This window comes from Cloeon dipterum, chromosome 4 (genome assembly GCF_949628265.1).
Source record: "Cloeon dipterum chromosome 4, ieCloDipt1.1, whole genome shotgun sequence".
In the NCBI taxonomy this organism is placed as follows: Eukaryota; Metazoa; Arthropoda; class Insecta; order Ephemeroptera; family Baetidae; genus Cloeon; species Cloeon dipterum.
In genome coordinates this window covers 17,603,244-17,627,359 of record NC_088789.1, presented here as the reverse complement: position 1 = coordinate 17,627,359, position 24,116 = coordinate 17,603,244, and the positions used below count along the sequence as shown (strand labels likewise).

At 38.3% G+C, this 24,116-nt stretch overlaps 3 protein-coding genes across 5 annotated transcripts; 2 read left to right on the top strand and 1 right to left on the bottom strand.

Annotated features, from left to right (window-relative positions):
- The first annotated feature begins 319 nt into the window (after positions 1-319).
- Positions 320-8,369, top strand: LOC135943192 (probable RNA helicase armi). 3 transcript variants are annotated; one of them, XM_065489643.1, is made up of 17 exons: positions 320-461; positions 667-837; positions 888-1,040; positions 1,372-1,573; positions 1,622-1,843; positions 3,040-3,209; positions 3,273-3,553; positions 3,998-4,270; positions 4,609-4,799; positions 4,858-5,087; positions 5,154-5,204; positions 5,332-5,501; positions 5,600-5,876; positions 6,393-6,583; positions 6,634-6,760; positions 6,823-7,077; positions 7,880-8,369. In XM_065489643.1, the coding sequence occupies exons 2-17, from the start codon at positions 682-684 to the stop codon at positions 8,228-8,230; spliced, it is 3,300 nt and encodes a 1,099-aa protein (XP_065345715.1). In that variant the 5' UTR covers positions 320-461; positions 667-681; the 3' UTR covers positions 8,231-8,369. The 3 variants fall into 3 exon arrangements, with proteins under 3 accessions (XP_065345715.1, XP_065345714.1, XP_065345716.1); XM_065489642.1 differs by having other exon boundaries at positions 325-451; XM_065489644.1 differs by having other exon boundaries at positions 327-451; positions 4,034-4,270.
- A 2,818-nt stretch (positions 8,370-11,187) lies between these two features.
- LOC135943191 (probable RNA helicase armi) lies at positions 11,188-13,369 on the top strand. Its single transcript, XM_065489641.1, has 5 exons — positions 11,188-11,318; positions 11,517-11,707; positions 11,758-11,884; positions 11,947-12,201; positions 13,129-13,369. The coding sequence occupies exons 2-4, from the start codon at positions 11,553-11,555 to the stop codon at positions 12,136-12,138; spliced, it is 474 nt and encodes a 157-aa protein (XP_065345713.1). The 5' UTR covers positions 11,188-11,318; positions 11,517-11,552; the 3' UTR covers positions 12,139-12,201; positions 13,129-13,369.
- Positions 13,370-19,115: 5,746 nt separating this feature from the next.
- LOC135942365 (zinc finger protein 436-like) lies at positions 19,116-23,960 on the bottom strand. The gene is made up of 11 exons (XM_065488440.1): positions 23,834-23,960; positions 23,290-23,489; positions 22,913-23,239; positions 22,655-22,852; positions 22,503-22,598; positions 21,943-22,155; positions 21,518-21,889; positions 20,626-20,902; positions 20,209-20,372; positions 19,816-20,079; positions 19,116-19,518 (listed from the first exon to the last, which is right to left on the bottom strand). Exons 2-11 carry the CDS (start codon positions 23,485-23,487, stop codon positions 19,276-19,278), a joined length of 2,352 nt encoding a protein of 783 aa, XP_065344512.1. The 5' UTR covers positions 23,488-23,489; positions 23,834-23,960; the 3' UTR covers positions 19,116-19,275.
- Between the last annotated feature and the right edge of the window lie 156 nt (positions 23,961-24,116).

Sequence of the window (24,116 nt, the reverse complement as noted above, 5' to 3'; positions counted from 1 at the left end):
TGTATTATCATACTACATCCCTTCCCCCTATCACTCATTTCTTCTCCTCCCCTCCTCGTCTCGAATCTCATTCATGCCTCTAATTCCACTTGTCAGCACAATGCGCGTTTTCATTATCAAGGCTCGGCTGGTAAAAATGCTATGCTATGCAGTTATGCACACTGCACAGAGTCAAAAGAGACAAAGAGACTCTTAGTGACTGATTCTGGAAGCTAGCCGACCAGCGCTCGAATCAGTTTTTATTCCTGCTTCTACAGATTCTTGCCTTTGGCATATCTGTCTGAAATTGCATAAATCTCATAACATATTAGTGTCTACGTATTCTACGTATGTCAACGCAATCGGTGATTGCTCAAGAAAAAGAAGCAGAAAAAATTGCCAGGAATTCTCGGAATTTGGAATTTTCCCTTCATCAGAAGGAAATGGCTCGCCGCGAATGAGAGTTAGAAAAGTAATTGCATGTATGTATGCTTTATCTTAATTAATAATACTTATGGAAAAGTTACAGTTCTCGCCTTTTGATGTTATTTGTATAGGGACAACAGATTTGATGCGTGTATGATAAACGGTAAAGTCCGCGAGAACTGTAGCTTTTCCATATTTTGCACATTTTTGGATTGTGTAGTAACACATGCATGATAAATATAAATGCGCAATATTGTGTAGGACTGGGACCGTTTTATGGGCTCATTGTGGCTTCACTTTCAATTTTTGCTGACAAAGAGGCGCCTGAATAATCGCATAGCCCAACTCGGTCGAAAACTGGAGCAGCAACTCGACGAACTTCGGCAGCTGGGCCTGGACACCAGCAGATCCATGGACGACGCTCCGCCCTTTGTACGCAAATTCGCCTGCAAATTTTTGTCTTATCAAGAAAATGATTGCAGGCATCAATGAGCTGCACCGTTTTGGATGTCAGGGGCGACGTCCTGGTCCTCTCAGGAGGAATCCACATGCCGGTGGACCCTGTGAGGCACGTCAAAATCGGAGACAAGCTGGTCATCGTCAAGAAGGATCAGTTCAGCGACTGGAAAATAGAGGTAATAGTCGATTAAATTTTATTTGTACTGCTTCGTGTGCATTTTCAGGATTTGCTGTTTTTTTCTGATGCTATGGTTTTGTAGAAAAAAAATGACAGCATGAAAATCCATTTTTCCATCTATTTTTTTTATTCTCACGTTTTGTGTGCACTCAATGTGTAAAATGTAGGATAAATGAGGCTAAAATATTTTAAATACATACAATTAACGCAAATTGTAAAGTATTCCAGATTTCCCAATGGTGGTAAAGTGGAATTCTAATTCCATTAATAAACTGCATTAAAACATTTTTTGTAAATTTGCCCCCTTACAATTAAATCTCATTCCGCAGGACTCACAATCAGTTATTGACATTGAGAGCGAAGTTCTGGAGCAGGAAGTTGAAGTGATCACTTTAGAAAAGGATGACGACCTGAAGGTTTTAGAGGGGTACGTGGTGCTGTACCACACCTCCTCAGACACGCTCATCATCGGTCCAGACAATGTCAGCGTCCAGCTTGGTGACATCAACTGCAACTTTACCTTTTTGGACGGTAAACCTTTTTTAAATACTAGAGTGTTTCCTTCAACCCTGTGATTAGATGACTTGGTGCTGTACACCATGCGCGGAGACAAAATCGTGAAGGTGACGCCGAAGGAGGACGAAATCTTTGAGTCCACCGTGTTGAAGTGCAACAGCTCAGGAGGATTCATCCGCAGCCCTGACAATAAAATGGTTGTCTTCTCGTACAGCGCGTGCGACGTTCACTACATGCCTCGCCAGGGCGACACTGTCTGCGTCAAGGCCATCCCGTGTCAGAGAAGTACGTTAATTGTCAAAGATAAATAACATTGTTTTGTGTGGTCCACATTGAATCCTCAATATAAGTGTTTCCAATGTAAAAAATTAACTAACGAGGAAAGCGACGAGGTTGCTAATATGTTTTATTATTTATTTAATTTATAATTTATTGAATTTTAAACACTATAATGGGTGTTTGCACGGTTTTATTGATATTATTGCATGCAGCTTTTCAACTTTTTGTTAGGGCCATTTCGATTTTTTAGTAAAAGTTGAAAAGGTGATATAGAGATGTCAAAATAACCAAGTTTTCTGAAAAATAGGTTGATATCTTGAAAAATCTGCCGCTTGGAGCATTGAGAAAATCTCAAGCTCATAAGAGCCAAAAGATGCCTATTTAGATGACTGTTTACCAATTATACATTTAAAAAATTAATTTAAATCGGTGTGTATCTTTAATTTTTCCAGGTAGTAATAAAATGTTACCATACCTGTGAGTATATAGGCGGAGTTTTCAGGATGGCGAAACTGTAGTGGTTGCGATACAGAAGGGCCACAGTTTGAAAGAGAGTTGATTTTTAGTCCATGACGTCCAGGTTAATAATCAATATGCACGATCAGTTGATTTTTACCCTTGGAACATGCTGGGGGCTCACCTTTGGGATAAGGCAAGACCTTTAGAGGAGGTATAAAATCGGCGTCAAGGTAGCCCTCGTGCGATTGATTTAATTAAATCGCAAATGTGGTCACATAAATAGGACAACTGAGGCGGGCTCTGTAGTGGTTGGATCTGCACATAGTTGGAATAGCCAAGTTGAGAGCTGTCAGAATATAAACAATATAACCCTTTGGAAATCGTCAGGGTGCTCAGGAAAAATACTGATGTGCCCATAATGTGTGTTGGAGAAAGCGCAAAATTGCAGAACGGCTCGCTAAGAAGTTTTTACATGTAGAGGGTCTAAACACATTTTATTACTATATTCCTTAAATATAGAGAACAAGTAAAAATTATGCGCCTGTGTATTCTAATAATCTAAAAGTTGTGGAACGAAGAACAAAATCTTTTTAAAAAATTAAATACCGATTGAATCAATTGATTTTCTGTTGGCCAACTTCACTTCAACTGAGAGTATTTTAATTATAAAATACTTCTGGACATTTTCTCAAGGCTATGAATTAAAATTGCAATGTATTTAACAATTAGTTCAACTTTTGCAGAGGACGCGCAATTGCGAGCCGTGAAGATGGTTTTGCAGAGCCTGTCAACGGAGGGCGGCGGCATCTACAGTGAGGAGGTGTGCGAGCTGCTTGAGGAATCAACCGAAATTTGCACATCAAGCCACTTTGACTGCGGCAAACTGCAATTGGGCTGCAAGGGCAGGCTCTCGGTACAAAACACAGCTTTCCCCAATTTCCCCCTACTGACTTACTAATTTTCTTAATAAACTCAGCCGGTGCTGGTGAACAAGGGCATCGTCTGCCACGCTCTGACGGCTGTCTATCCTTTAAGAGCGGTGTCACCGAATCCGCAGTTCAAAGTCGTTTACCCCGTTCAATTTCCTGTTTACGTTGCCCCTGGTGAGAGCGTTCGAGTCGACCTTGAGTGCAAGCCGACCCAAGAGGGTGCTTGGCGGGACCTGTTTGTCTTTGATTTTGACAAGGGGCAGCTGCAGATTGGCCGTTTTTTCGCTGTTGAGACGGAGTTTTCGGAAAACAAAGGCGACTGCTACAAGTGAGTGAGGCTTAATCTGTTTTCACGAGACACAAAATAATTTAAATTAAAGGGAAATTTAATAATGCAAGTTAAAATTTTTAGTTTTCTGTTAATCTTTTTTAAGTGTAATGTGACTTTGCAAAAATATTGTTTTTAGTTTTTTTACTACTCAAGGTCTTATGTCTTGCGATAAATTTGTCTGGTTAATTTTTCTTTAAGTATTTTAACTCTACCTATAAACACCTTAGTTGGGCTGCACGTTAATACCCAGCACATTTTTTCTTAAATTTAATGAATTAATTAAACAGTTTTTTGAGTGATGCAAAATGAATTACATATTTTTTTTTTATATAATTGACCAAAAACGAGAAAAGGTTTACAAAAAAGCTAATATTCTATTGAATTTACTATTTAAATATAACTAAAATTATATTTTTCAACTTATGGCGCTTAACCGATCAGGAAAGATGATGATGTGCTCTATTCTGAAACCTGCAGAAAGCCCAAGATGTGCTTTGACACGAACGGCAATTTTAATTTGCCATTGGTGAAGGCTCCAAAAACGAAGCCGAGCAACCCTTTCAGGCGCCGAGTGCAAAACTACAATCTACCTGAGAACGTGAAACAGATTGTGCAGGAGCTGTCGGAGTCAAGCAGGGACAACGTCCTGGTCACCCTGCAGAACAGGTTCCCCTTCCTGGCTGAAGAGGTGGACACTTACAACTATGTGCCGAGGTATGTTAAAATTTGTAAGGTCCTTATAAAAAATAGGTTATAAATATGCGAAAAAACCTTAGCTTAATAATATTGTAAAATGTTTCATATATTTAGCATTTTAGTCTTTTAATTAATTAAGTGTTAACATTTCTGGAAATATATTCAAAGCTGAAGTAAATTAAGAATTTCCTATTAAATCTATGCAAATTTTCTGAAATTTTAATTCCTTAAAAATTCATATTTGCGTATGTGTAAAATTTCTCTAATATGAAAGAAATCTATCTAAAAAATCTTGAAGTGACATTTTAAATTAAGTGCTCTACCATGAACGCTTACACGTTTTTTGTTCCCTTAAGATTTAAACTGTTGCTTCACATCGAAGAGGCTGAGGCATCAAGGGTGATGAGTCGGTGGAACATGAACAACACTCCGTTGGAGAAGGACTTGATGAACGAGAGCGTCTACATGGTGTACGCCCCAAACCTGTCAGAAAGGCGTCCGTCAATTTTGTTTGGCGACAGCGTGCACGTGAGGAACATGAGAGAAGGTAATGTGTTGAAATTTAACTGTTTAAAGATTATTTTTTGTTTTGTCTGCACCTGCAGGAACCCTGTACGAAGGACAGGTGATGGAGATTCACCAGGAAAAAGTCAAGTTTCGACTACCGCCGTCGTTCCCAGTGCCTAGCGCAGCCGACCTGTACTCAATTAAGTTCGCTATCAGTCGCGGAAACTTCAAGTTCCAGCACACTGCGATCGAGGAAGGCTGGAAAAAGCTCGGCAATCAGATCCTCTTTCCGTCTGAACCGCTTGTCAAGGAAAATGATGACCCACAGGTATAATGCTTTCTAAAAGAAATGAGTTGCAGCGTATTTATTTGTACCTCTGTGTCATTTGTATAGGTGTCTGAAATTGATCTGTTCAAGCTTATGGAATCTGACGACTCCTCGAAGGTAAATTTTAAATAAAAGAAATATACAAGGAAATTTTTATTTCTCCTGGAAGAATATTTTAGTTTTTGTTATTGAAATCTTTATATAACTAAAGAGTTGATTTTTTAAAACTTCATTTCGTCTTCAGATTTGGTTCAATCCGGCCCTTAACGAGAGGCAGAGAGCAGCGGTGAGGAACATTCTGGCGGGAGAGTACCGTCCACTGCCATACGTTATTTTTGGCCCACCAGGCACTGGCAAAACGGTTACCCTGGTTGAGACCATTTTGCAGATTTTCAAACGGGTTCCTGTCTGCAGGTTTGTCATCTTGAGCTATTCATTTTTACTAATAGAAGGTTTAATATTTGAAAATTGTTAGACAGAAATGTACTAACGATAAATGGTCTTGTTTTAAGGATCCTTGTGGCGACGCCAAGCAACAACGCGGCCGATTTAGTGACCGAGTTGCTAATTCGTGCAAATCCGTCGATCAAGCCGGTCACGCTAACCCGACTGGTAGCGTTCAACTACCGCAAAGGAGTTCCAGCCTACCTACAAAAGTACATGGTGGTTGTCAAGGGAGAAGGCAACTTTGATGTCAACATGGACAGGAACAAGATCACGGTGGGAACGTGCGCCTCAATAGGTCGCTTGTGCCTCTACCCGAAAATGCCGTTCTACACACATGTTTTTGTAAGTTCATTTGGTAAATTGTTGTATCATTTCTTTCTGTCAACAGTTAATTCCTTATTTATTGAAAAGGAATTGAAATTTCCAATATTTTAATTTGAATAAATTTGAAACAAAAATTATTAAATCTACAATTTAGAATAACAATTTTTTTTTAAATGAGGAATTGCATGAAAGTTTTTGTAATTATGAACAACTTGGAAATTAAAACAGCTTGAAGACAATGTTAACATACAATTATACGTATGACCTTTTGAATGTAACAAAGCACAGAACTAACTATTGTGGTAAATTGTTAAAAATTTTTAGGATCATCTAAAGCAACCCTCTGATTGAGTAGTGTCAAACAATTAACATAAATTTTTTTTTTATCAAAATCTATCTTTTTAAATCAACTTTGAAATTTTGGACCTTATTTTCAAAATCTATCGCTCAAATCTTCAAATCGATTTTTTGCCAAGTTATGGTAGCAACTTGATAATTACGCAATTATTTTTTTTAAATCTTTTTTTCCAACAGATTGACGAGGCTGGGCAGGCATCAGAGCCAGAAACGATGTGCGCCGTGGCGCTGATGGGTAAACCACGGCAAATCGTGCTGGCCGGCGACCCAAAGCAGTTGGGTCCAGTCATCACCGGCAAGATCGCCGTCCAGGGCGGACTGGACACCTCCTGGCTCTGCAGGATCCTCAACTCATCCTTATACAAAAGGTAATAAAATTAATTAAACCTCGCAATTGTAATAGAACGTTTTTCTGCAGGGATGAAGGAAATTTTCCGCTGACTCAGGGTTACAACCCCTATCTGGTTACCATGCTAACCAAAAACTACAGGACCGTTCCTGAGATTTTGTCTGTGCCTTCCAAACTGTTTTACAACGACTTGTTGGTGAGTATACGCAAAGTAATATTTATTATTTCTCTATTGTTAATGATTTTTCCTCCATTAAGGAACCCATGGTGTCAAGTGTGGACGGCCCCTATGTTAACCTGATGCAGAATTTGGCCTGCGAGCTTCCTCAGCGGTGCAATGGGCCGCCTTCCTTTGTGTTTCACGGCGTGCGCGGCTGCTGCTGCAGGGACGTTGACTCGCCTTCCTGGTACAACCCTGTTGAGGCCAAGCTTGTATTCGAATACGTCCGGAAACTGATGCGGCGCAACGTGAAATCTTGGAATATTGGCATCATCACGTTCTATGCTAAGCAGGTTTGAACTAAAATATCACTAAAGGAAATATTCAATTTAACTGTGGTAGAAAAAGCCATAAAGGTTTCAGTGGATGAAATCCTTGTTTGAAATGAAACTTTTCCTTCATTCTTGTAACAATTTTTTATATATAAACTGACGAGAAATTAGTTCAGTTCTTTTTGTGATTCAGAGGCCTTCGCCTAAACACAGTTAGTGAAAAAGATCTAACAATTTAAAATCCCATTCTGGTCTCTGTTCTTTCAATTGTTTAGGATAAAGACATTCTCTCTACCTCTTAACGCCTTTTAAAGTCCACGGCACGAGTTTTTTCCATGTTGGAAATTTGTGAGTGGAATATTTGAAATTTTCGTGTGTTAGCAACTATCTCGTTGCTGGAATGTTTTCTCAAAGAAAAATAACTTATAAAATTGATTTATAAATTACCAACAAAAAAGAGGGTTGCAAGGTAAAAATAAATTGACTGGAAAACCGATCAAAAATAATTTTGGGCAAAAATTCCACCAAGAAACTAAATTGTAGGGAAATGTCATTCCGGGAAACACAATGGCGAGGCTAATTTCCTTTGAGCCTTTAGTAGATTTTAGCACGATTTAAACTCAAGATTATTTTAAACAAACACTTTTAGTTTCATTTGTTGAATACAATAGAATTTTCAACAATTGAGTTAAAAATCTCACAGGCTAAAATTATATTTTTTAATTAATCATGTTTAATTTGAACATTTTTCAAGAGGTTCCTAACAAGGTTTTTACTAAAAAAGACCGCAGTCATTTGAACTCAAAATTCTCTATATTTTCAGACGGCCAAGGTGAAAGAACTGCTGAGGTCAGACAGCATCTCCGACCTGAAGGTAGGCTCCGTGGAGGAGTTCCAGGGCCAGGAGCGCGACGTGATGCTGCTGTCGACGGTGCGCTCATCAGCTATGGTCGAGGAGGGCATGGGATTTATTAGCAGTCCCAACAGAATCAACGTGGCGCTGACAAGAGCGCGGGCGCTACTCATTGTGGTTGGCGACCCACACCTCCTGAAGAACGACCCAAATTGGCGGGCCGTTCTCATTGATTGCGTCAGCAGGAATGCGTACCTTGGATGCGACCTGCCTTTCCAGAATCAGACTGGCGCCAACAGCCACAAGAAAGAAGTTTGGTAGATTTGAGATAAGCTCGAGTTTTCTTATTTTGCTTATCTCTTAATTTTGGATTGACTTAATTGTTTCTAAAAGCAAAATGCAGGTGCTTTGTAACATTAACTAAATACAATAAAGCATATTAGCCTGATTTTTTTGAAAATGTGCCCCTTGTTTGATTTAAACAAGAAACTGGACTTTCCCTGTGTGATGATCAATATATGAATAATTTATATTTAAATCAAGTTTTTTCCTCCATTTAGTTGATTTTTAAGTGGTTTTGAAGCCAATTTATATAATAGAAGGGTTATAATTTATCATTAGCTTCATTGTGTCTCGATTTATGCCATTTTTTCAAATTATTTTGTTTCTTGAAAAATTAGTGGTATAACTTGATTCAGTTGGTTTTCTCTAATGATGTCAATGGTCGTAGGTAAAATTCCGACTATTCAGGAAATCCTAACTATTTTTCTTTCTACAACTCGCACTGAACGCTGCGTAATCCTTATTTAAATATAAGGTGGTTTTACATAGATACCTTGACCCAAGAGCCTGAGATAAGATGAAATTGAGTCCAAAATTGAGTTTCTTGGGGTGTAAAACATTTGAAATGACATCAAGTACGCTCAATTCTAGCTCAAAATTTCGCCCCCTCCCCCTGAGACAAGGGGTGGGTCTCAGCCCTGAACCTGAAGTCACAATTAATTTCAAACGAATTTGGGTCGAATCCCAACAAATCTGCACATAAATTGCCCTACTTAAAATATTCTCGATCGCTTGGTGCTAAAAATATCACGTTTTTTCAACTTTTGAATTTGATTTACACAAAAACAAGATAAAATAGATTGTTCTCCGATTTTATTATGTTTTGACATCACTTGCATGGTACACAGGCATTTTAGCCAATACGGATTTAATAAATTCAATGCTAGATTTTATTCGAAAAAAATTACCTGAATTCTGTTATCTTAAACTTTAACTCACGAAGTTTTTCACCATAAAGGGAAATTTAAAATATTTTCAGACCATCTACCTTAATCCAGGCAACGTTAATATATTGATTACAAAAGTATTGTTTTTTTTTTGTTAAATCACATGACCTGTAAAAATGGCAAATTTAGGAATTTAAGTCCAATATGCGAAATAGGGCTACTAGGACAACCCCTCCTGAAATTTTCCTCTAAATCTGAGGACCCCATGCATACAAGATTCTTATTTCAAATAAACCTCTAGAATACCTCATAAAACTTCCTTAAATATGTATAAAAAATGCCCATTCATCTTTGGTATGAAAAATCCCAAAACCTTAATCAATTGAGGAGACTCTTTATTAAACGCTTATTAGTTCTAGATTCTACTTCTAATATTTGATTGAACAATCTACTTTTAAATTTTACTGTGTGATCTAAAATTTCTAGGAAATTTAAATTTGTTTTGTTTAAAACATTATGTATAAATGAAACTTTAATTGAAATCAATTGGAAAATCAATTCAGATCGCATTTAGACGTAAAAAAGTGGGAAGTGTAAGGAATAGTATCTATGCTTCAGAAGCTGAATTAAAAATCCAGCATTCCGCACCACAGAACTCACTTTCATGGTATTGGAACGTTCTCCGAATTCTTGTGAATGCACGGAATTTGAAGAACCAAATATCCAGCTCTTGACAAAGCCGAATTCCATGCATTCTTGCTTGAATTGCTGGAATATCTCGAATTCTTGGATGCCTACTTTTGGTCGAAATGGTACGCATCGGAATTCAGAGGATGCCAAACTCGCAATAAATACGAGCTTTCGTTGGGAGGGACGAACTTAAAAGTTACGCATTCGATACCGAACCCTGGAAGAGAATGAGTTCTCAAAGCAAAGACGAGGTTAGTAAAGAAATCATTAATTTGTTTTTTACGAGCTTGAAGATAATTTATAACATTTTTTTATTAAAATTGACAAACAATATTTTTAATGAAAAAAATTGCGCGTTTAGCTTAAAAAAAATCGTACGTGCATCAAGGCCCTATTTCATTATATTACTCACTTTTTTATTCGATGCATAGGTTAACACTTTGAAAAAGAGGCGTAATGGGGGATGAGCCCGTTGACAAGGTGCATGTCAGATTATGCATTGACGAGGATAAACTTACGAAGGGTAGGAAGTAGGAATCACGTAACTATGAAGTGCGCCATCCCAAAAAATTAAATTCCCAAACTAATCTTCATTTTTATCTTTGATTGGGTTTCATGCGCGCGTAGCACAGCAGCAGAAGAAAGTACCAGCCAGCCTGCCAAACGAAGAAATAAAGGACTGACTATTAACGGCCATGTCGTATTTTCTTGCCAGCGTTTCAAAAAGATGAGAGCAATGAAAATATAAGTTTATTTTTATATTTGTGAGGAAATAATCCGTGATGATAGTCATGATAGGAAGACTGAAATAATCCTATTTAAGACAAGGTGTTAGCTTACCAAGTTATTTAATTATGATTATGGTTGAGGAAAAACTATTTAACCATACTGAGAGACAGGCTCTCTCAGTCAAAACTTTCATGTTATCGTCATGGCTGTTATCCTCGAAAACTTTGATTCCCCAGCAGTTTTTGTGGGCCTGGCCTGGCGGTGAGAGGTGATGGCAACCGAGGATTTTCAGAGAGAAAAAGTAAATTTAAGTATGTATTTATATTGTAGATAAAAACCTTTCGACATTTTTTCAAAGATATTTACATATATATGTGTATTGAAATTGCAATGTTATGACTGTTCTATCCGTAACAAATTGTTCAACTTTTGCAGAGGACGAACAGTTGCGAGCAATGAAGAAGGTTTTGCAGAGCCTGTCAACGGAGGGCGGTATCATCAACGTCCTGGCGACCCTACAGAGCAGGTTCCCCTTTTTGGTCTGCAGGAACCCTGTACGAAGGACAGGTGATGGAGATTTACCAGGTAAATGTCAAGTTTCGGCTGCCGCCGTCGTTCCCACTGTGTACTCAATTAAGTACGCTATCAGTCGCGGAAACTTCAAGTTCCAGCACACTGCGATCGAGGAAGGCTGGAAAAAGCTCGGCAATCAGATCCTCTTTCCGTCTGAACCGCTAGTCAAGGAAAATAATGACCCACAGGTATATAATGCTTCCTAAAATAAATCAGTTGCAGCGTAAAATTTAGCTATATATCTGTATTTTTAAATCAACTTTGAAATTTTGGACCATATTTTATAAATCTCCTGTCGCTCTAATCTTCAAATCGATTTTTTGCCAAGTTATGGTAGCAACTTAATAATTACGCAAATATTTTTTTTAAAATCTTTTTTCCAACAGATTGACAAGGCTGGGCAGGCATCAGAGCCAGAAACGATGTGCGCCGTGGCGCTGATGGGTAAACCACGGCAAATCGTGCTGGCCGGCGACCCAAAGCAGTTGGGTCCAGTCATCACCGGCAAGATCGCCGTCCAGGGCGGACTGGACACCTCCTGGCTCTGCAGGATCCTCAACTCATCCTTATACAAAAGGTAATAAAATTAATTAAACCTCGCAATTGTAATAGAACGTTTTTCTGCAGGGATGAAGGAAATTTTCCGCTGACTCAGGGTTACAACCCCTATCTGGTTACCATGCTAACCAAAAACTACAGGACGGTTCCTGAGATTTTGTCTGTGCCTTCCAAACTGTTTTACAACGACTTGTTGGTGAGTATACGCAAAGTAATATTTATTATTTCTCTATTGTTTATGATTTTTCCTCCATTAAGGAACCCATGGTGTCAAGTGTGGACGGCCCCTATGTTAACCTGATGCAGAATTTGGCCTGCGAGCTTCCTCAGCGGTGCAATGGGCCACCTTCCTTTGTGTTTCACGGCGTGCGCGGCTGCTGCTGCAGGGACGTTGACTCGCCTTCCTGGTACAACCCTGTTGAGGCCAAGCTTGTATTCGAATACGTCTGAAAACTGATGCGGCGCAACGTGAAATCTTTGATTATTGGCATCATCACGTTCTATGCTAAGCAGGTTACAAATTTAATTATTATTTAAGTTAATTATTGAATTTTACTAAAAGCAGAGTGCTATAAATATGGTATATATTGACGAAACGTGAGTTTGTGTGTAATTTGAACTAAAATATCACTATGGGAAATATTCAATTTAACTGTGGTAGAAAAAGCCATAAAGGTTTCAGTGGATAAAATCCTTGTTTGAAATGAAACTTTTCCTTCATTCTTGTAACAATTTTTTATATATAAACTGACGAGAAATTAGTTCAGTTCTTTTTGTGATTCAGAGGCCTTCGCCTAAACACAGTTAGTGAAAAAGATCTAACAATTAATATCTCTAACAATTTAAAATCCCATTCTGGTCTCTGTTCTTTCATTTGTTTACGATAAAGACATTCTCTCTACCTCTTAACGCCTTTTAAAGTCCACACGGAACGAGTTTTTTCCATGTTGGAAATATGTGTGTGGAATATTTGAAAATTTCGTGTGCTAGCAACTATCTCGTTGCTGGAATGTTTTCTCAAAGAAAAATAACTTATAAAATTGATTTATAAACTACCAACAAAAAAGAGGGTTGCAAGGTAAAAATAAATTGACTGGAAAACCGATCAAAAATAATTTTAGGCAAAAATTCCACCAAGAAACTAAATTGGAGGGAAATGTCATTCCAGGAAACACAATGGCGAGGCTAATTTCCTTTGAGCCTCTAGTAGATTTTAGCACGATTTAAACTCAAGATTATTTTAGACAAACACTTTTAGTTTCATTTGTTGAATACAATAGAATTTTCAACAATTGAGATAAAATCTTAGAGGCTAAAATTATATTTGAATTTGTCGTTTTTTATAGTTTCCACCTCTTTTAAGAGGTTCCCAACAAGGTTTTTTTTATTAAAAACCCTTAAACCGCAACCATTTGAACTAAAAATTCTCTATATTTTCAGACGGCCAAGGTGAAAGAACTGCTGAGGTCAGACAGCATCTCCAACCTGAAGGTAGGCTCCGTGGAGGAGTTCCAGGGCCAGGAGCGCGACGTGATGCTGCTGTTGATGGTGCGCTCGTCAGCTATGGTCGAGGATGGCATGGGTTTTATTAGTAGCCCCAACAGAATCAACGTGGCGCTGACAAGGGCGCGGGCGCTGCTCATCGTGGTTGGCGACTTGCACCTCCTTAAGAACGACCCAAAATGGCGGGCTGTTCTCGTCCATTTTGTCAGCAGGAACGCGCACTTTGGATGCGACCTGCCATTCCAGAATCAGCCCGCCATCAATAGCCACAAACTAGGGTTTTTTATATTTGAGAAAAGCTCAAGTTTTGTTTTGCTTTTTTCTCTTTATCTTAGATTTATTTTTTTTCTAAAAGCAAAATACATGCTTATGTAACTTATTTCATAAATAAATAAATAATATTAGCTTCATTTTTTGAAAAATGCCTTGTGTTTTCTTTCGGAAACAAGTGGATTTTCCCTCTCGGATGATAAATACACGAAATTATATATTTTCATTTTTTATAACATGTAAAATGGTCTGGGATATTAACTTCAAGTTATATAGTTGCATATCTAAAAACCTCGTTTGGGCAGCACGTTTATTTTTTCTTACCAATTTGTTTTAAACTCTTTTGCTATCTTATGAACGAAAAGTTATTTTTTAAATTTAAATTTGATAATAGTTTTGTATTATTTAAAATGTAAGTTTCGTTCTAGAAAATATCTTCTAGAATAATTCTAGTCAGGCGGGTTTAATTTTAAGAGTTAATTGTTAATAGGAATTAAATGAAATTGATACGTTTTGCGGTATTTCAATTTTTTTCTGCAGAGGTAAATAAGAACAGTGACAAATAATTAACAACTTCTGGAAATTCTGCGAGTGCACCATTTTTTCCTTATTCTTTTTTAAATGAATATGTTCTAAAATAATTGTAAGAACCTAGTATAAACTTATTATAATATACACGCAAGTTTCATTTAAAAACTAAAGTATTACTGCGGTTAAAATCATGAGTAACTACATTTCTACATTTAAAAATCAAATTATAGGAGAAATGTTAGTGACAGGATGATCAATTATTCTAATATATATAATGCAACGAGAAATTTAAAAAGTCATGATAGGAAGACTGACTTACACGTGACTCATATAGTTTCTTACTAATCATATTGGGGAGACTTCGTCATGTGTAATGTATGTGTCCCGTCTCGAACTCAGACCCTCGTCAACGCCTCATGCGTTAACCCACTGAGCTGGTCTGGCTCCCCACTAATCGCTGAGATATTGACGGTATATCACCTATCAGCGGTCTCAACCAAGATCGCATTCGCTGCTCAACTAATGCTGATACTCGACTGTAATCGACGAGACAATAAAAAACGCTTCAAAGATAACAATGATAAGTATGGTGAAGAATGGAAAGTTCTTTTTCAGGAAATAATGCTAATAATAATACACTCACTTCAACTGTGATAATTTTAAATTCATCACGGCTAAGGAGAGTATGTGAGAGTAGATAATCGAAGGCATTTTAGCTAATACGGATTTAATAAATTCAATGCTAGATTTTATTGGAGAAAACTACCTGAATTCTGTTATCTTAAACTTTGACCTCACGAAGTTATTCATCATAAAGGGAAATTTTGGCGTCAAATTTTGAATATTTTCAGACCATCTACCTTAATCCACAATCCAGGCAACGTTAATAAATTGTTTACAAAAGTACTGTTGTTTTTTTTACTCACATAACCTGTAAAAATGGCAAATTTAGGAATTTAAGTCCAATATGCGAAATAGGGCTACTAGGACAACCCCTCCAGAAATTTTCCTCTAAATCTGAGGATCCCACGCATACAAGATGCCTATTTCAAATAAACCTCTAAAATACCTTGCATAAAACTTCCTAAAATCTGTAAAAGATGCCCATTCATTTTTGGTATGAAAAATCCCAAAACCTGAACTACTTATTTTATAACTTAATTCTCACACTTAGTCATTAAGTCCTCTCTAATTCGAGGAGACCTCTTCAGTAAATGCTCAAGTTCAAGATTCTATTTTTCAGATTTGATTGAACAAATTCTTTTTAATTTAAAAATATTGCCCATTAATTTCTAGGACATTTACATTTATTTAAAACAATTTAAAATGAAACTTTAATATAAATAAAATGGAAAATTAAATCAGAACGCATTTAGGCGTCAAAAAATGTAAGGAATAGTATATGCTACAGAAGCAGAATTTAAAAGAATCCAGCACTCTCTTGGCATTGTAAATTTCTCCGAATTCTCGTGTCTGCACGGAATTTGAAGACCACATATCAAGGTCTTGACAAGTCAGAGTCCGATTTTCCTGCATTTTCTTACTCGAGAATTTCTGGAACATCTCGAATTCTTTTGGATTCCTACTTTTGGTCGGAATGGTCCGCATCGGAATTCAAAGGATGCCAAACTCGCAACCAACGAACCAACGCGAGCTTTCGTTGGAAGTGACTAACTTCGAAGGAGTTCATTTGATACCGAACCACGAAGAGAATGAGTTTTCCAAGCAATGAGGTTAGTAGAAACCATTTTGTTTTATGCGGGCTTCGAGTAAATAGAATATTTCTTATTTCAAAAGTTGATATAATATATTTTTAATTTAAAAAGTAAATTGTAAAATGCTTATGCGCGTTTAGATAAAAAAATTAACATTGTCGTGTGTGTATATGGGGGGCTCACACTTTCCGCTCACTAACACTTCTCGCTCTGATGGGAAGATTCAATGTTAATCCCTATCCTAGCGAGAAGTGTGAGTTGGGCGAAAATGGTGAGTCTGCCATACTCACAGCCCTAGCCCCATACTTTACTCACTACTTTTTTATTTACTTATAGGTTTACACTTTGACGCGTAATGGGCGATGAACCAAAAGGTTATGACAACGTGCATGTCATATTTTGCCAAGACGAGGGTACATATATGGGAAGAGCAAGAAACACGCAATTTTGGAGTGCGCGCGCCATCCCAAACTTATCTTCATATATCTTCATCAGCGCAGAAGAAAGTAGCCTACCGGCAAACGAGGAAAAACAAGACTGTTATGGCCTTGCCACAATTTGCTGGGAAGCCCAAAGCCCATCAAGAAGATGGGCGACAAAATATAAGTTCTGTTTATATTTTGTAAGAACACAAACATTCCGTGATGAAAAAAGATAGGAAGCCTGTCAACCTACTGAATAAAGTGTTAACTCACCAAATTATTTCAGTATGTATAGTTGGGTGAGGAGAAACTATTTAACCGCTGATATTCAAGTTCTCCTAACCATAACATCATTTTATCGTCACGTTTGTGACCCTCGCTATTTTTTATTCCTGACAGTTTACAGGAAGCCTGACTTACACATGACTCATATTATTCCTTTCTAATCATATTGGGGAGAGTCGTCATGTGTGTATCCCGTCTCGAACCCAGACTCTCGGCTGCACCTCATGCGTTAACCCACTGAGCTGGTCTGGCTCCCCACTATTCACTGAGATATTGACGGTATATCACCGGTCTCAACCAAGATCGCATCCGCTGCTCAACTAATGCTGATACTAGACTGTAATCCAGTAATCGACGAGACACTAAAAAACGCTTCAAAGATAACAATAATAATAAGTATGGTGAAGAATGGAAAGTTGTTTTTCAGGAAATAATGCTAATAATAATACACTCACTTCAACTGTGATAATTTTAAATTCATCACGGCAAAGTTATTCTCGTTCTTCATCTCTGTGTTGAGTAAAAGTTGTAAGGGTGATATAGAGGTGTCAAAATGACCAAGTTTTCCGAAAAATAGGTTGATATCTATATATAAAATCTGCCGCTCGGAGCATTGAGAAAATCTCAAGCTTAAGAGCCAAAAGATGCCTATTTAGATGACTGTTTACAAATTATACATTAAAAATTAATCTAAATCGGTGTGTATCTTAAATTTTTCCAGGTAGTAATAAAATGTTACCATACCTGTGAGTATTGTGTATGGGAGTTTTCAGGATGGCAAAACTGTAGTGGTTGCGATGCAGAAGGGTCACAGTTTGAAAGAGAGTTGATTTTTAGTCCATATAATATGCTTATTTGTAATTTATTTCATAAATAAATGAATAATATTAGCTTGATTTTTTGAAAAATGCCTTGTGTTTTCTGTAGGAAACGACTGGATTTTTCCCTCTCGGATGATAAATACACGAAATTATATATTTTCATTTATAACATATAATATTATGGTCTGGGGATATTAACTTTAAGTTATTTAGTTGCATATCTAAAAACTTCGTTTGGGCAGCACGTTTATTTTTTTCTTACCAATTTGTTTTAAACTCTTTTACTACCTTTTGATCGAAAAATTATTTTTTTTTTAAATTAAAATTTATAATGTGTTGTATTATTATTAAAATGTAAGTTTTGTTCTAGAAAATATCTTCTAGAATAATTCTAGTCATGCGGTTATAATTTTAAAGAGGATTGATACTGGAAAAGCCTGGAAAATGCTTGTTGCCAATGCATAAACTCATCCCTTAGGATTCAGTTAAAGCCTAAATTGACCTAAGGAGCGCTGTAATTTTTTGAGAAAATTGGCTGGAAAGTTACCGTGTTTTTCAAATAGGTAATGGCTGTGTCCTTACTTGAAATCCGATTTTATTTCAAAACCAAGAGTTTCCCCAATAAGTGGCATACACCGTTGAACAGATCTCGGCGAGAGGAATCGGAATATGCCAAGAAAATATGTTCGAGCACTGTAAATTTTGGAGAAAATTGGCAAAATTTGAATTTTTATTGTAGGAAGGTCATTTTTTATTATTGCAAATTGTTGAACAAATTGTTTATCGGTAATTGTTTAGAGCATCCAACAATTTAAATAATTTTCAATTGTTGCCCAGTATCATTCCACTTTAAGAGTTAATTGTTAATAGGAATTAAATTAAATTGTTACGTTTTTTGTTGTTTCAATTTTTTTCTGCAGAGGTAAATAGGTATAGTGACAAATAAAAAACAACTTCTGGAAATTCAGCGAGTGCACCATTTTTTCTTTAATTTTTTTAAATGAATATACTTAATTGTGATAACTTAGTATGAACTTATCATAATATACACGCAACAGTTTCGTTTAAAAACCTATGTATTATTGCGGTTAAAATTATGAGTAACTTCATTTCTTCATATTTATAAAAATCGAATTATTGGGGAAATTTTAGTGACAGGGTGATCAATTTTCATAATATACTGTTTAAATAATGCAATGAGAAATTTCCCTGAGTGCGCAAAAAATTGGTAGGAAGGCTGATTTGCACATGACTCATATAGAACCATTCTAATCATATTGGGGAGATTCGTCATGTGTAATGTATGTGTCCCGTCTCGAACCTTGTCAACACCTCATGCGTTAACCCACTAAGCTGGTCTGGCTCCCCACTACACAATTGCATATTGACTGTATATCACCGGTCACAACCAAGATCGCATCCGCTGCTCTGCTAATGCTGATACTCGACTGTAATCGACGAGACACTAAAAAACGCTTCAAAGATAACAATAATAAATAAGTATGGTGAAGAATGGAAAAGTTGTTTTTCAGGAAATAATGCTAATAATAATGCACTCACTTCAACTGTGATAATTTTAAATTCATCGCGGCAAAGTTATTCTTCTCGTTCTTCATCTCTGTTGATTTTCATTTTTTGGCAAGAGCCCTGTTTGACTTTAAGATTAAAGTGAATTTGTTTTTTATGCTGCACGATGGCCCTTGTCTACAAACAAGTTTGAAAGCAAGAAGTGTTGCCTGCAATAACCGCAACAACGTGTTAACCTATAAGAAGTATGTAGTGAGCTCTAGTCTGGCGTCAGTAGTGGCATGCATTGAGTAGGGGTTAATAGGTTTGTTTTTCTCGTACTAAAATTGATTGTACGCAAACAACAGGGGTGATTTAGATTTTAGTCAAAAGTTTCCTTTATTACAACTGTCTTTCAGCAGATGATTCAAATTCAGCCTGATAATTACTTTATGTTTAATTACCCCTAACCAAAGGCTACACAGAAATAAAGTGACAAAAACAAATCGTTTTGTTTAATTTTTTTAAAGTGTGCTAAGCTTCCATCGGCTCATCTTCCTCATTCAGCTCGGAGATGTTGACCCACTGCGGCGTGTCGTCTCCCTCGAGGCGTATGTGCACCAACTGGATGTTGCCTCCTTCCTTCACGTCCTCAGCAGTGTGCAGGATGATAGCCCGCGGCCCGTCACCAGCCACTTCCACCGTCTCGCCCTCAGCAAACTGCATCGGAGTCTCGATCAGAATCGTCTCCACGGCCTCCTCAATACCGTCAGGGTCCTGAAATTAGAAATTAGTTAGAAAAAATCAGCTGCTACTTCACGGAGGACAAAGCGAACACTTTGAATTCATTAAAAAAAAAAGAAAAAATGTAGGAGCTATCAGTCAATTAGTCTGCATTTCATTCATATTTTATAACATTTATATATTATAATTTACATCGGATTTTTTGACATACGGTTACTTATTTCAGAAAATTGAGTGCCTAAAAAGCAGCTATGTGTTTGCTAAATTAATACTTTTCCCTAAAAGGTCTTTTAAAAAGGGTTTAAAAACTCAGGGCGGCTTCTCGCGTACCTGCGTGGAGATGTACACCTTCTCTGCAGAGATTCCAGCGGCGGCAGCCGCCTCGTGCACCATGGTACTGGCGCCCTGCGGCACCTGTGGCTGGTTCACCACGATCGTGTCGTGCACGTGGCCTTGAGACTGCATATGCGTGTAGAGCAGTGGTTTCCGCATGAATCCCATGCCGCACACCAGGCACTCATATGGTTTCTTGTTGGAGTGTATGAAACGATGCGCGTTTCGGTTGTCACGAGAGTTAAAAGCTTTTCCACACACCTAAATTTTTTAAAAATTGTTAAAAAATAATGGTTTATAAGTTTTAATGGAAATCACACAAACTGAAGGTAAGCGTGATTGCTAAAATAGTTTGTACATTTATTTTGTCAAAAATGTTAATACACCAACCTCACAGCGGAAGGGCTTCTCTCCAGTGTGTATGCGCTTGTGCTTCTTGAAATGTTCCGGATAGACAAAAGTGGCGTTGCACTCCTCGCACTGGTAAGGCCGTTCACCTGTGTGAACTGATCGCATGTGGTAGTCCAGAAGTCTCCGCCGCTTGAAGCTCTTCTCTGAATTTGTAAATGAAAAGAAAATATGAAATACTACGCTTATATAAAGGAAAAATTGCAAGAATTTAAGAATATATGTTGCAATTTTTACACCAGACATCCAGTGAAGAGCAACCACTGGAAGAGGGCGTATTGAAAAATTTATACACATTGAATACTTCTGCAGTTTGAAAAAATTATTATTAATATTGCATTTTTTTTAAAAAATGAAACTGAAGAAAAAAATTAAAACATTTTTTCTATGTGTACTCACTGCAGTCAGGGCAGACGAATCGGCGGTCGTCAAGGTGCGTGGCCCGCTTGTGACTCTGCAGGTTGGACCTCTGGCTGAAGGTTGCGCCACATGTCTCGCACTGGAAGGGCCGCTCGCCTGTGTGAATGCGCTCGTGGTCGAGGATTTCAGCCCGGCGCGCGAACGCCTTGCCGCATGTGCGACACACGAACGGCTTGTAGCCCGTGTGCACCACGCCGTGTACCTCCAGGTTTCGCGCGCTAGCAAAGCCCTTGCCACAAGTCGTGCACAGGTACTCCTAAAGACACAAAAGTGTTTAACAATTAAAATTGTTGTTAATTTGGAGACGACGGTTCATCTAGACACAAATCATACACTTTCAGTATTTTAAACCATCCTCAAAGTCCTTAACCCAGGTGCCAACCGCCCCCCTAAACCTTTCAGCAGGTCTGAGCAGGTTGAGAGAAGTATAACGGTGTACATTTGATGCAATTCTGATGTTCAGAATCCGAGATTTGGAGATGACAATATTTTTGTTCAAAACATGAAAGTGAAAATAAATGCTTTTCGTAATTCTTCGCAACAAAAGAGAAAAATGAGCTCACAGCCCACGGGATGCGCTAAGCAGGAAAAAACACTGAAAATTTCATAAAGTTGCGCATTATGTCATGGGACAGCACATTCTCAAATTGTTAATTAGAAACTTGAATTAAACTAAGTAGATGTGACTATTGACCTTGGCCAAGGGCGTCTATTTTTCAATATTTTACTAAGGGGAGATAAAAAACAGGTCTCAAAATTTTCTCATAAAAACGATGAAAAGAATATGATATTACAGACAAGTTTGATTACACTACTTTCTCATAAAGCTTATGTCTTTGGTAAATGAAACAAAATTATACATATTTGTTACCTTTTTGGCAGTGTGGGTCCGCTCATGCTGAGAAAGATGCTCCGGTTTCATAAAAGATTTTGGGCACGATTGGCATTGGTAGGGCCGCGGTCGCACTTGGTGCGTTTTCAAGTGCACCTTCAGGCAATATTTGGAGGCAAAGGTTTTGGCGCACGTGTTGCACTCGAATGGGCGCTGTCCGTCGTGCTGCACAATGTGCTCGCTCAGCAACGTTTTCGTCGCAAACCTTTTGTGGCAGATGTCGCAAGAATAATTGCGTCCGTAGTGAACTTTTTTGTGCTCTTTCAGAGCCCTTTTGTTGTTGTAGAGCTTGTTGCAGAGCTCACACTGGAAATCTCCCTCGGCGTCTAAATCTGCATCATAGACGGGACTCTGCAAATGAATTTGATTTAGTGATAATCCAATCTGTTGATTGTGTAAATTACAGATTCATCATTAGCATCCGGAGGATGTGACGTTTTTTGGTGCTCCTCAAGCGCTTCTTGGTTTTCGTAATCTCCGCCGCAAAACTCGCACATGTAGACGGTGATGTCGTGCTCTTTTTTCAAGTGAGTGATTAGTTTTGATACTTCGGTAAACTTTGATTCACACGCAGAGCAGCTAAGCATAGCTTCAGGCTCAGATCCACCAGTTTGAGTCTACAAAGGACAAAAATGATTATTTTCAAAATATTTTCAATCATACACATAATCAATAATAAATATAATTGAGAAAATGTGTAATGAAAAATGAAAAATTTATAACAAATAGATGCAAGAAATTATCTTATTTTAAAACATCCAAGAATATAGGAAAGTAAAAAAAATAATGATTTAAAATGTCTGTTCAAAGGTAATGTAATTAAAAATTGATTACGATTATAATTGATTTGAAAGTTTTTCCTTAAGGTTTTGCTCACCCCAGAACTCAAAAGCATGGCTAGGTTGATTTTTTAAATTGGTCTAGACCCAGCGGAAAAACCTGGCTGAATTTTTGTAACACTTACATCTTCTTCCTCGGCTCCTCTGCCACTGTCGCGTGGTCTGCCGCGCTTCTTGGCTAGTGGATTGGCTTTTTTACTACCCAATCTGGTTGTTCGCGTCTAAAATGTTAATCATTTAAAACCCCACCTTGCTTATTAGACAGAGAGATCCTCACCCTGGTTTTCTTGCTAGGTTCCTCTACCTCCTCTTGGGCCGCGTCAAAGTCAGGGTCAGAGGTGTTGCTCAAGTCGGCTAACGCTTCCACGTCCTCATTGTCATCCCCGGCGCCGACGCTGACGATGATCTGCTTAAGACTGTCTTCAGCCTCGCTGCTCTTGCCCTCACCATGAATCGCCTCTAATTTCTCCAACAGCTAAGGTTGAATAAGAAGCTAATTAATCAATAAACTCTATCATATTTCAAATTTTTCTACACTATCAGGCTCTGCGTCCTTTTTAGCGGCCAGGGTGTACGCCTTCTTCGGAGGTCTGCCCCTAGACCTTTTAGGCGCGGGCTGTGGCTCCTTCTTAACGCCATCCACAGTGACTTCAACCTGCTCCTGTTTGATAAAAATCGGAGCCCTCGGCGTCTTTGTCTTGGGGGTTGGCAGAATAGGCTCGTCAGTCGGAGGCAGTTCCCCGTTCTTAAGCATGGCTTCTGTTTTCTTCAACCTGCTTATCACTTCCTCCTTCATGTCGTTCAACTGCATCTCCACCTCGTCAATGCTCAGCACCGTCTTGTGGCACGCCTTGCACAGGTTCTACGGAATCTATTATTCAACAGCCCAGAAAAAATTTCAACAAGACTTACGGGAGTCGGCACCTGATCCTCGACCAAGTCCCTGCTAATTATGCCGGCGATGCATTTGTGCAGTAGCTGATTGCTCGACGTGGACACTTGGAACATGTTCGTGCAAGAGCGGGCGGAGGAACCCACCCTCTTGCCGCAGATGAAGCACCACAGGGTGCCGGGTAGCACAACAGTGCTCTCGCCCTCCAACAGCTCCATTGCTGAAATTATTATTAATAATAAATTAGAAATATTTAATTTCAAAATAACCATTATTGCGCAAAAAAAATTAGAATTAGGAAATTTAAATCGACTCACGAAAAATAATTTCATATTTTTGGCAATGATATCAAACCGGCCGCCAAAATACGCGGGAACTCGAGCTTGTAACGCTGCGAATGATCGGAAAATTCGGTTCGGGAATGGCAGCCCGTGACTCCGTGACAATTGAGGGCCTCGACAAGGGGACAGACGATTTGCGGCCGAACACGGCCACTTTCGCCCTTCTCCACACGGCCGCATCGTGAATACTAATGTTGCGGACAAGTCCGAAGACATTTCGTACCTGATAATGGTGGCAGCGAGAAAGTATGCCGAATAAAACTGCCTTTTAGTTGCCAGCCCTGTGCTGCATAATGGCGGACCAACGCCTGCCGAGAGCCAGAATGGGGGAGGGGCCCAGAATTGTTCGGAGGTACTATCTGCGCATGCGTTTCTTTTGAATCATAAAGGTGGCGCCAAATTGAAGAGAGTTACCTGACAATACTTAAAATGCGATCAGTGTTTGTTACGGACCATTGTTTGTCATTTATTTGCTTGTGTCCAAATAATTCTCTTATATATCGGGT

Coding starts and splice junctions, on each gene's coding strand:
- LOC135943192 (XM_065489642.1), top strand. Junction 1,041..1,371: donor TCAGCGACTGGAAAATAGAG/GTAATAGTCGAT, acceptor CTCATTCCGCAG/GACTCACAATCAGTTATTGA. Junction 1,574..1,621: donor CAACTTTACCTTTTTGGACG/GTAAACCTTTTT, acceptor CCCTGTGATTAG/ATGACTTGGTGCTGTACACC.
- LOC135943191 (XM_065489641.1), top strand. CDS start 11,553: ATGTGCGCCGTGGCGCTGATGGGTAAACCACGGCAAATCGTGCTGGCC. Junction 11,708..11,757: donor AACTCATCCTTATACAAAAG/GTAATAAAATTA, acceptor GTTTTTCTGCAG/GGATGAAGGAAATTTTCCGC. Junction 11,885..11,946: donor TGTTTTACAACGACTTGTTG/GTGAGTATACGC, acceptor TCCTCCATTAAG/GAACCCATGGTGTCAAGTGT.
- LOC135942365 (XM_065488440.1), bottom strand. CDS start 23,487: ATGGAGCTGTTGGAGGGCGAGAGCACTGTTGTGCTACCCGGCACCCTG. Junction 23,240..23,289: donor AGGATCAGGTGCCGACTCCC/GTAAGTCTTGTT, acceptor TAGATTCCGTAG/AACCTGTGCAAGGCGTGCCA. Junction 22,853..22,912: donor AGGACGCAGAGCCTGATAGT/GTAGAAAAATTT, acceptor ATTCAACCTTAG/CTGTTGGAGAAATTAGAGGC.